The sequence below is a fragment of the Anolis carolinensis genome, chromosome 5 (genome assembly GCF_035594765.1).
Source record: "Anolis carolinensis isolate JA03-04 chromosome 5, rAnoCar3.1.pri, whole genome shotgun sequence".
NCBI lineage: Eukaryota > Metazoa > Chordata > Lepidosauria > Squamata > Dactyloidae > Anolis > Anolis carolinensis.
In genome coordinates this window covers 50,195,666-50,208,150 of record NC_085845.1, presented here as the reverse complement: position 1 = coordinate 50,208,150, position 12,485 = coordinate 50,195,666, and the positions used below count along the sequence as shown (strand labels likewise).

Below are 12,485 nucleotides of genomic sequence, written 5' to 3'. Positions count from 1 at the left end.
AGTCATACCAACGCCTTTACCACCTTTGTAACATTCAGTATTCAAAAAGATAGATGTTTCCCAGCATTTTTCTTTCCAAATTTACTTCTAGTGTTACCAGTTTTTTCTTTTTGTTTAGTTTAATATACTAGTCTTTTCAGCATCCTGAACTCCATACCACTTTGTTCTAATTATGCTTGCACCTCTCCAAAAACTCCTCTTAATACACCCAGACACTAATCCGAAGAAAACCTGGCATTGACAGTGCCATCAAAGTCTGAGTCTACTTTAAAACAGTTCTACTGCACTGAAAATACAAACAGTTATAACCTCAAAATGGTGCAGTTCTCTAAGTATTGCCTTATAGAAAATGGTAAAACACTTCCATCAAGATATATAAACAATATATTTGTTTATAGTAATGTATAAGGTGTCAGAGCTTTTTATGCCATGCATTTGATAAATATTTATATAAGGAAATTCCCACTAAAATGTAGTGTTGCTTTAATGGATTTAGTCTTATACATTTATAATCTTCTCTATTGTGCTAATTTAGATATATTTGCTAATATAGATAAAAGTGTAATGATTTTAAAGTTTTCAAAGGAGTCACTGCTTTCGTAGCTTATTTACTCAGGTGAATCTAAATTGCTCAGAGGATAATTCACTAGTATGAGCACTTAGCACTTAGCATTAATGAAGTTTAGAATACATCAAGCAAACATCTTTTCCGGGCACAAAATGAAACTTACGAGCAAAACGAAACCTGCAGGCATAAAGACATTATGGGGTTGGGGTTTGGTAACCCTTACTGAAAAGGAAAGCCGCCTTTCTAGCAAATATTTGCTTTCCTTTTTGGTAGCAGACCTTTGGAGAAGAGTCACTGTATCTACACCAGGTTTTCTTAAACTTTTTCCACTCACAACCCTGTTCTGCCCAATATGTTTTTCAGAGACCGCTTTCTGCATGAGAAATTTTTATGAGACCTCAGATATATAAGGTATAAAAATCAAACATTTGTTGCTGATAATAAATCAGCATTAGCAAGGCTTGCTGGACAGGCTAACTTTCCAATTTATGAAGCACAGCTGGAGCATTTTCTGCAAAGTCAACTGTAAACACTGCACATTGTTGCTAACAGATTGTGTAAATATCTAGGTGGTGTACAAAAACCTTTTACTGCTGCCAATTTTCTGGACCCCAACATCGAGTGAAGTGAACCCTATTTAGGGTCACAGCCCACAGTTTAAGAAGCAGTGATATGCACTATGAAGAATTCATACATCATTTATACCCAATATATTTTTCTCCAAGACATTTTATTCACATGCCTATTACATCAACATCCTTGTCTCTCTACATGCACATAATGTATATTAACTAAGCAGACTGGTACCATGTAGAACCTCCTGAATTACCCAATATATGCATAAACCGATGTAACAAGAAGCCAGGACAAATGTCAACTGCTACACCTGTACTGATATAAGGAAAGTTCCTGATTAAAAGAATAAATATAAACAAATTTGATTCCATTAGCATTTCAAACTTCCTCAACATAAAGTAAGGAGAAATACAATTGGCCACCCACATTCATGGAGGTCAGGGGTTCAGACCCCGCTAACGCAGAAGTGAGAAAAAAGACAATAAGCCACATCAACAAACATAGATGCTACAGGCTCCTTTCCAATCAACAGCCATAATCCATTACTCTCTTTCCCATGCATCAGCATTATTATTATTATTATTATTATTATTATTATTATTATTATCATATTTATTTACATCCCACCTTTTTCCCCGTGGGGACTCAAGATGGCTGACACTCCACACTAGCCAAGTTTTAAAAATGCAATACAAAAGTTAAAAAGCAATTAAAAAGCAATTCAATAGTAGCTGTGTGGTAAAAAAAAATTAAAATACCATAGATTTAGTAAAATGAAATTTAAAGCTGATATTCTCCCCAATCCCACCCACAGCACTCCCTAAATTAAAAACCACAGCACCTCTTGAACTGATCTTAAAAACCTTTTTCTTTAAAAGCCTGCCCAAATAAAAAGGTTTTAGCCTGCTGCCTGAATGAGAGCATGGAGGGGGCAACTCTGGCTTCCCTGGGCAGAGAGTTCCAGAGTTGAGGGGCAGCCACCGAGAAGGAAGGCCTACTCTTTCGTTCCTACCAATTGAGCTTGAGATGGAGGTGGGACCGAGAGAAGGGCCTCTCCTGAAGATCTCAGGGTTCAGGCAGGTTCATACAAGACAATGTGGTCAGCCAAATAGCCTGGGCCTGAACTGTCTAGGGCTTTAAAGGTCATAACAAGCACTTTGAATTGTGGCCAGAAACAGACTTGCAGCCAGTGGAACTGCTGCAACAAAGAGGTTGTCTGCTTCCTGTAGCCAGTCCCAATGAGCAACCTGGCTGCAACTCTTTGGACCAGCTGAAGTTTGTTATAGCAATCCAGACAAGATGTAATTAAGGCATGTACCACCGTGGCCAGATCTGGCTTCTCATGGAACAGGCGCAGTTGGCACACAAGTTTTAATTGTGTAAAGGTCATCCCAGCCACCACAGATACCTGAGCCTCCAGATTCAATGCCGAGTCCAGGAGGACCCCCAAAACGAGGCCCTGTGTCTTTAGGGGGAGTGGAACTCCATCCAGCACAGGATGGATCCCTATTCCCTAGTCTGCCTTCCAATTGACCAGGAGTACCTCTGTCTTGTCTGGATTAAGTTTCAATTTGTTTGCCCTTATCCTGTCCATTGCTGATGACAGGCATTGGTTTAGGATCAGGACAGCTTCCTTGGCTTTAGGTGGAAAGTAGTAGAAGAACTGGCTGTCATCCACATATAGGTGGCGCATAGGGAGTTTAAACCCCTTCCCTGCTAATCCACTCCCATTGCCTCAAGGCAATTTAACACACAACATTGTGCATGAAACTGAACCATCAGAAAGCAAAGATGTCACCATCTCGGCCACCCATGTGGACGATTTTGAATATTTCCAATTTAAGAATGCCGGATACAGGATGCTCAACCTATGCAACAAATTCTGAGTCACAACACGAAAGATGTTGATACAAGATTTAAATCTTTACTTTAATTAAACATAAATTACTATAGGCCCAGGTTTTCAATTCTGTCACAGGACACAAAGGATGGTAAGTGATTATGGTTTACTATTAATGAACAGAATATTATTTAATTTTTAAAAAGGCAAAACAGTTGCTTTACTGCATGCTCATTCTTACCTCTTGTTTGGTGTCTTTAAATGATCGCCGTAAAGCTTTGCTTTTTGAATCCAAAGGTGCCTTTCCATCCGGCTGGCCAAAGAATTCCTCAATTGTCTTTGTGTCAATTTGGTAGTTCTGCTTAGCACCAATAGTCCAGATGTTGTTTTTACCACGGACTTGTTCTTCGGGGATAGTTTTCCAGAAGAAGCTACGTATTCGCTTCTTCTTGCTTGAGTGGCCATGTCCATTGACCAGTTGTGAAAATGAAGGTTTGCTCAGGGATGGAGGCGGAGGGGGCGGAGGTGGTGGGACCGTTGCTGGTGAAGACAGTCCAACTTCTGTGGATAGACATGGCAGAGGGAGTGGAGGCGGTGGAGGCGGAGGTGGTTGAGTCAGCTGCTCTTCTGGTTCTGATGTATCTCCAGTCATTAATCCAGCTTCAACTGAAATAGCTCCATTTTCTTTATCATTCACCAAGGAGACACAATTCATAACATGCATCTTACTGTCTCTCTCTAGAAGGAGAGAGAGACTTAGTTCCCTGGATATGCATGTAACATCAAGCGGCACAGCAGCAAATTATAACTTGCCCACCTCTTTTGAAGTCTCTCATCAGTAAAGGCAATTGGGGAGATCACACATTGTTCTGAAATCTACAATGGAAAACAGAAAAGAAATGAGTTAGGAAAGCTTGATGCATTTGATGCTGACGGAAGGGGAATGTCTCAAGCAACGATGTGTAAGACGGGTACAAACAAATAAAATTATCAAATAAAATTATCAGTCAAAACATTCCAATTATTAGCTCCACCCTAGGGATGCCAGGTTGTAGCAGATTCCCTAATGCATTGTTCATAACCAACAGAACCAGAAGCCCACGTAAAGGTAAAGGTTTCCCCTGACGTTAAGTCCAGTCGTGTCTGACTCTGGGGGTTGGTGCTCATCTCCATTTCTAAGCTGAAGAGCCGACGTTGTCCATAGACACCTCCAAGGTCACGAGGCTGGCACGACTGCATGGAGCATCCCACGTACACAACTTTAATTCCAGCCTGTCATCCTTTATTTGAGTATAGAGTAAGGTGCATTTAGACAGCACAGTTAATGCAGTTTGACACCGCTTTTATTGCCATAGAGCAATGCCTTGAAAACATGGAAATTGTAATTCTAAAAAAGCTTTAGTTTTCTCTGTCAAAGAATGCTAGTACCATACCAAACTACAAATTCAAGAATTCTATATCATTGAGACATGACAGTTAAAGTAGTGTCAACTGCATTAATTCTATAGTGTAGATCAGTGGTTCTCAACCTGTGGGTCCCCAGATGTTTTGGCCTCCAACTCCCAGAAATCCTATCAGCTAGTAAACTGACTGGGATTTCTGGGAGTTGTGGGCCAACACACTTGGGAGACCTACAGGTTGAGAATCACTGGTGTAGATGAAATCTAGAATTCAAAGGAGGAAGATGCGGATAAGATTCACATCCATGGAGACAGCCAACTATTTGCTCCCTGATTTTATTGCAGCCATTCAGTGACTCAAAGGACGCAGTGCTGCTCTGGGAGGTATAAAAATGTAATTCAATGAGGAACCTTGCAAGGGAAGGTGGAGCCTCATGTATGAAACAACATGGAAATCCAAAGGGATACGGGTAAGGATTAATTTTGCAACGTAGAAAAAAAACTGACATTTAATGCTGGTCTCTCTTTCTCTGGGGGAATAAGTTTCAAATAGAAAGCCATGCAATGTATTGCCAATATACACACATTTCCCAAGTTATGAACAAGATAGGTTCTATAGTTTGCTTTTAATTGAATTTGTAAGTAAGTTGGAACAAGTATATTTTATGTGTAACTCCACACACACACACACACACACACACACATACTTACACGCAAGTTTAGGATAGCATAGGAAGGATTTCTGTATGTGCCCCTGTTCAGAAGATTTCACCTCACTTTCTGTTCTTGCGATAATTGGATTTTGAAAATTTGGCTTGTTATGGAAACAAGGACTGGTGAGACAGCTTTGGTGGAGACACCTTTTCCCCACGAGAACTCTTTCAGGAGTGAATTCCCCTTCCTAGGGATAGATTTCTCTCACTCCCTGTTGTCTCAATTCCATTCTTAATATGAGTCACTTGTAAGGTGGATGTCTGTAACTCGGGGACTACCTGTACACAGGTTTTAAAAGAATCAAGCAATGCTGAGTACATGTACAAACTTGTTAGCTGATACTTTCATAGAGAAGTCCATTTTTCAAAATGCCAGACTAAAATGTAATTTGATATCAATATTACCATGGGAACTTCCATAGGAAAAAAACCCCATACATAATTTGGAAAATCTCCATACACTCACCAAATCAATTTATATGCTTCCTTTTAAAACTGAACAAACATACTCTAATGATAATTTAACTACAATTGAAAACATAATGAGATTCACCTAATGTAAAGAGAAAGAGGCTGTCTAGGCCCTGTGAATAAATATCAAAATTGAAAACATTATTCATGCTAGGGTTTATTTTTAATTGCGACTTTATGCCTCGTGATTGGATTACTTGTAATGATGAGAGTTTGCATAGCAATGTGTATCCCTGCAGGAAACTACTGCAGGAAAGCAAGCTTAACATATGGTATACCACTCTTTCCAACTGGTAACCTTAAATGTTGTTGCTAATTGTAAAGTTGCCTTTGACTTACAGTGATCCTTTGAATATGAGAATCCCTACAAGTCCTTATTGTTAACAGCTCATCTAAGAACTTATGGGGCCATGATGGCGCAATGGGTTAAACCCTTGTTCCGGCTGAACTGCCAGAACTGAAGGTTGCCAGTTCTAATCCGCAAGACGGGTTGAGCTCTCATCTGTCAGCTCTAGCTTATGGGGACATCAGAGAAGCCTCCCAGCAACACATCCGGGCAGCCCATGGGCAACGTCTCTGTAGACAGCCAATTCTCTCACACCAGAAAAGACTTGCAGTATGTTCTCAAGTCGCTTCTGACACAATAAAAAAAGTGAAGAACTTGTAAACTCAGGTCTGTGGCTTCCTCATGGAATTTGTTTATTTGTCATGCTGCCTTTCTCTTTTCCTACTGCCTTCACCAAACATTATCCTCAAATACATACAGCTTTAATCAGCTTATCCACAAAGGCTTGTTGTAGGAACTTGTTAAGTAAAAGAATGTTCTAAAGAAAACTTCTCAAAGCACTTACCATTTACAGTTACCTTTCACATAAGTGTTAAGTCAGTAACTAAAGTCAACTTAAACTGTATTTAAGACAACAATTAAAATTGTATTTAGACAACCATTATAAGCTGGATCTTAAAGTTTAAGATCCCCACAACTGACTCCATTAAGTGAGTTCCTACAACCCTCTCAGTAGCATTTTCCAGAAGAGTGGACACATACCTAAAATAGGATTTCTGTTGATACATTATCGATGGTACTTTTACCAAGATCCATAATAGTGATGGGAAGGCAAGTAAATCTGTCATGTCTAAGCCGCCTATTTCTCCAATCCCTTACTTTTGTCATAGCCTTTTCCACCCCATGCCTACTCAAAGCCCTTTCCCTCCTGTTTGGTAGCACTAACAGAAATTAGACATTGCAACAGCAGTAGTGCAGCTTAAATCTGGATCTATACTCATGCTTTGTTCAGATTCTTATCTTTAGGGAAATTGCACAATTTATTATTATCTTAAAACAGTTCTATGGAAATGCTCTGTGCACAACGCCACAATACAGTTCTCAAATAATTAATGCGAAACTCTAGAGAACCATCAGTTTTCCATAGGTATATACTGGAATAACAGATTACTGTTCCAAAGTGTTTCCAACAGAGGCCTCCAATTCATATGTCAGGTTTTCCATTTCTTAGCCATAGAAATCTCAAGAACACTAAGAAATGTTCAAAAAAAATTCAATGTTAGAAAATGATGTTTCATCATCTGACACCTTTTCACACTTAAGAAAATGCTTCTCTACAAGTAAACAGAAGAAATATGTTCAAATAAATTGTCTGCATTGCCAAAGATTGTTCCAAATATATATTTTCAGCTAAGTACTTCTTATAAAAGATAAATGAAGACAATTATTTTTTAAAAAATAGACAAATAAAACTAATAACCAAAAGCCACCAATTCATTTCTTTGTCAACTCAACAGTCATAAAATTTCAATTTTCTAGTAGTACATGTTAGTCCAGTTCACTGAACAACCTTGTTGGCCAAGAGCAACATGCAACCAGCATAGCTAAAGAAATCACAAACCTTTGTTCTGTGCTTCTTTTTTGTCATGCCAGGCCTGGTGCTCTGTTTTTTCACCCTTCCAACAAACCGTAGCATTCGTTCTTGCCAGATCAGAATACACAAACGATGGAGCAAAGCCCATGGTTTAATTAGACATATACCAAATTTGTAGTAATTGCCTTTACAGTAAATTCGTCCATTGTATAATGAGGTTTTGCTCTTTTCCTAACAGCCTTCTGTCTTACCAAACAGTATTGTTATCTTTTGCAAAGCAGGACTAAATGTAGAGGATAGAGGAATGAAAATTGGAAGAAGGAACATCAACATAAGAAAATCAGATAACACCATCCAAATAGAAAATAGCAATGACTTACAACAGTGGTTCCCAATCTCTTTTTTTTTTTAAACCAGGGCCCACTTTGACCACTCTTCAACATTAGCATCAAAGGGGTTACGAATGAGTTTGGTCAACTTTAGATTTGGTTTAGTTATTTGTGGTGCTGATACGGAAAATTGCATTGGATAGACCACATTAGCTCTAGTTTCTGATACAGAGCATATGCCATCCAGTAGTCGCCATCTGCTCACCCATAGAAAACCATATTTAATAATCTAGAGCTGATGTGGTCTATCCAATGCAATGGTCAGCTCTTTGGAAAGGAAATAAAATAAAATAAAATAAAGAGGAAGGAGGTTCACGGACCAGATTTTTGTTCTCACAGCCCACTGCTGGGCCGTGGCCCACAGGTTGAGAACCACTGACTTTGATGAATGAAGAAAAGTCATGGAAGAAAGTGCAAATACAGGTTTACAATTAAACATTAAGAAACTGAAAAATAATGATCATAGATGGCTTGCACTTTATAAAGTAGATGATAAAGACTTTGAAGTAGTTCAAGATTTTCCATACCTTGGCTCAGAAAATAATCAGAATGGAGACTACAGAATGGAGAACAGAGTAAAGAAAATCAGAAGACGATTAGGAAGGGGAGTGGTTAAGGACATAAGAAAGATCCTGAAATGTAAACATACTGAATATTAAAGTTAGGATTGTTCAATTTTTATGTATGGTTGTGAAAGCAGAATAGTAGAAAATCAGCTCATTTGAAATGTGCTGCTGGAGAAGACCTCTATAGAGATCATGAACTGCTAAAAAACAAATAATGAGTCCTAGAGAAAATCAAACCAGAACTGTCCCAATAAGTATGAAACAGTCATAGATATCATGTGAAGACATGGCTCATTAGAAAATTCTGAAAGTGTGTTTCACTTACAGCAGACTGAATTACTGTGAAAAAGATCACCATAAACTTGATAAATGAGCACAGGAATTTTTAAAAAGATGATTAAACAATGACCAACATATACAGTATATACATTGCAAATCTTTAAAGAAAACTTGGTCTGTTCTTGGGAAAGTTACTTTTTTGGACTGCAATTTTCAAAATCTCCCATCCAGTATAGCCAAAATGATTTTGCTGACTGAAGATTTTGGTACTCATCGCTTAGTCAAGTTTCTATGCTCCAAAAGTCATACGTGTTAATTCAAACAAAGCATCTCAATGCCTTTTCTATACCACGACTGTTTGTCGGGGAGCAAACTGTGCATTGTAACTTAACAGTAAGAGGGGAGATGAAATTTATTCTAAGAGCACTAAAGATTTTTAGTGGGTTTTTTTTTGCAATCTCCATGAATAAATACAAGATGCAAAAAGTACGACGCATAACCTAAACTCTCTATGTATGTGCAGTACTAAATATTTACATAGGCAAACCTGTATGTCCAGATTGTCTCCTACTAGGTAATTGGCATTTTAAAAGCTAGCACAACAACAGTGTAATTGTACTATCAAGATCCAACAAGTAAAGGCAGCATAGGCAGCAACTATTTTAAAGTTTAGTCGTTTCTGAGATTCAATTTTCAAAACCACAAGATAAAAATATGTGAATTCATTCTATTTATCCCCCATATGATGATTTCACTAATGCTTCCATGAAACCCAAATTGAGCTTAACAGATTCTGCAAGATTTGGGACTTAATCAGAGAAGTGGATGTAGATGTTCATAATTACCATATATGAATACTGCAGCTTTAAAAACAATCCACAGGAAAGCTTAATCCGAAAATAGAGAAGGCATTAGTTTTGGGAGATTTTCCATGATCAGTGCAATTATTAAAATGAGAAGCGTTATCATTCATTCTCTCCTTTCTTCACATACAGTAGAGTCTCACTTATCCAACACGCACTTATCCAACATTCTGGATTATCCAACGCAGTTTTGTAGTCAATGTTTTCAATACATCATGATATTTTGGTGCTAAATTCGTTAAATACAGTAATTACTACATAGCATTACTGCATATTGAACTACTTTTTCTGTCAAATTTGTTGTATAACATGATGTTTTAGTGCTTAATTTGTAAAAGTATAACCTAATTTGATGTTTAATAGGCTCTTCCTTAATCCCTCCTTATTATCCAACATATTCGCTTATCCAACATTCTGCCGGCCCGTTTATGTTGGATAAGTGAGACTCTACTGTATCTGCATTCTCAAGGATGTGTAGATGTGCATCCAAACATATGAAGATTTGCTTGTTTAAACATGTGGGTGGGTTATCAAGCACCACTGTGGTAAAAAAAAACAAAAAAAAACCTAAAGGGAGCATTTCCTGATGTATGTTTTGGGTACATACATCACCAGCCAACCACATAATAATATATATAAGTAACAAGGCAAATTCTGTTTTAAGGATCAGATATTGGAAACTAACAGGAAATGAAAGAATCCTTGATCTTGACACGCAAGGAAAAGTCAAAAAGGGAAAGAGAAGTCAACCTCATGTAAAAGTAATGGGCAGATTTTGGGGGCAAAATTATGGATTCTAATTTGACCTGTGGAGAAGGTTAAGGCCATTCCCTGGAGAGGGAAAAGCACCAATGTCTCCTCTGGTCACTACTCCCCACCCAAGCATTCAAAAAGGCCAGATGTGGCACCATGTTGGAGCGAGCAAATGGGATTGGTGCTTCTGTTAGGTTCTCCTTTTTTCACACTACTCAGATATGGGGCTGGTTAAGGTACTGTACTTGCATTCACCCAAGCATGTCGACCCAGGTTTGGGGGTTGATTTTTTGATAAAAATTTCTAGACTTATACATGAGCATGTAGGGTAGCTATGTGACTGTGGTGAGAATGACTGAACTGAATAATGACCTAGTAGTCATACTTAATTTTGCAGATTTTTTGTACTTACAGCAGACACATTGTGATACATACACACAATTTTGGGCACATTCCACACAGTTGTGGCAATGAAGGCTTAAAGGCAGGTGTGTAATAGGTATTTAGAAGTCCATCTCACTGCTCTGGGCATTTAGGAGATATGACTGCAAATATATGTCACACTTACAAGTGTGAATTAACTGTATGTGATTACTAGCATGATCACAGGGATTGCCTTGGGTAACTCTCCTTTTAGGACATGAAGCAAGTGATGCCAGATCACACCAAAGCCCTACCTAATCCAGGATTCAACTTGAGGCCTTTCACACTACAGGAGTGGTTCTCAACCTGGGGTCCCCAGATGTTTTTGGCCTACAACTCCCAGAAATCCCTACTGAGGCGGGGGGGGGGTTAAGGAACCCCAGGAAATACCATATATGGGCAGAGATGGCGACAGCTAGCGACCCGGGTGCATAAACTCACAGAAACATGTGACTTCTGGGAAATCATGTGTTTCTGAAGAAATGAAAGCTAAAGAAAAACAAACAGAGCATGCGTACGCAGGCGCTCTGAAAGATTTGTGAGCACGGCACAAAAAGGGTGCAGCCGGCCTGCTAGTCAGCACCGATTGGGCAGCGTCACAACTCTAAGCCAATGAATTTGCTTGTGGGCGGGCATAACCCGAACCCTGTAGTGTGTATAAATGTTCACTCAGCATGCCACTGGGCGGTTCCCCTGGAGAAGCACTTACTTTGTGCTAGGGGGACCCCTAGTGGCCATTAGCGAAATAAAACTGCTTTCTGGGAAATTCCTTCAGTTGTCCGTCTTCAAATTCCTCCACTGCGCCAACAAGAACCGTAGCACGAAGGTTCCGCTACATTTTCTGGTGACCCCGACGTGATTTTTTCCTATAAGACGGGCCAGGAGATTTGGAGACGGATCCCGTTGGCGGGACGGCCTCAACTCAGCGGTGGGGGCCTGAGGCAACTACCGTGAGACGAGAAGGGGCCCCTGAATACTACACGACCGGCTGCGGTGCTTGCCTCTGAATGCCAACGCCGACTGACGGTGAGAGCTGCAACATCAGCGAGGTTCCACAGAAACCGGCTAGGAGGAAAAGGATCCAGGGGAAAAAGCCCAGGGGCGAAGGTTGGTCCGACGTCTACAGAAATCTGGCAAGTATAGGGGTTTGCATGAGATATTAAGGGAACGCCAGCGCTGGGAGGGACAAAAAAAAGTTCCCAGGGAGGTAGAAAGGGGTTCTGTCTTGTGTTTCCTGACGCATGCCGTGAGTGGCCGGGTGCCCAGGCCAGGACAGTCCCCTCTATTAGGCAGGATGGGAGGGAAAAATTCAAAGAGCTCCACTCCCTTACAATGCATCTTAGATAATTTTGGCTCTTTTGCTAGCAGAGCCGTAGCAGGGAATCCAAGGGACCTAAGAGATTATAGGCTGAGAAATTTGTGTCAGGGAGAATGGCCAGATTTTGGTTTAGGTTGGCAAGTAGAAGGAACGTGGGATCTGAAACTGATCCGAACAGTGGAAGAATATTGTGCTGTGAATCATCCGAACCAGTGGGTCTATATTGCTACGTGGGAACGGGTAGTTAGAGAAGATCCAGGTTGGGTTCGACAGTGCAGGAATGGCAAATGTATGGTGGTGAAGAAGGAGGGGAAAAAGAAGGAAGTTTTCCAATCCAATGAGGAGGACTACCCAGATTTACAGTTGAGTGTACAGGCTAGACAACAGGAATTATTGCCGCCACCCTTGCCACCGCCCCCCCCACCCCAGGGAACAGCCCCCGGTGC

The 12,485-nt window shown here is 40.0% G+C and overlaps 1 protein-coding gene across 3 annotated transcripts in view; it reads right to left on the bottom strand.

The window, feature by feature from the left end:
* fhdc1 (FH2 domain containing 1) overlaps nt 1-12,485 on the bottom strand; it is a 73,704-nt gene that overhangs the window by 43,245 nt on the left and 17,974 nt on the right. For all 3 annotated transcript variants that reach the window (XM_008111968.3, XM_016994087.2, XM_016994085.2), the window contains exon 2: nt 3,226-3,860. In XM_008111968.3, coding sequence (XP_008110175.2) covers nt 3,226-3,708 — 483 coding nt within the window. In that variant the 5' untranslated portion in view covers nt 3,709-3,860. The remainder of the gene's footprint in view (nt 1-3,225; nt 3,861-12,485) is intronic.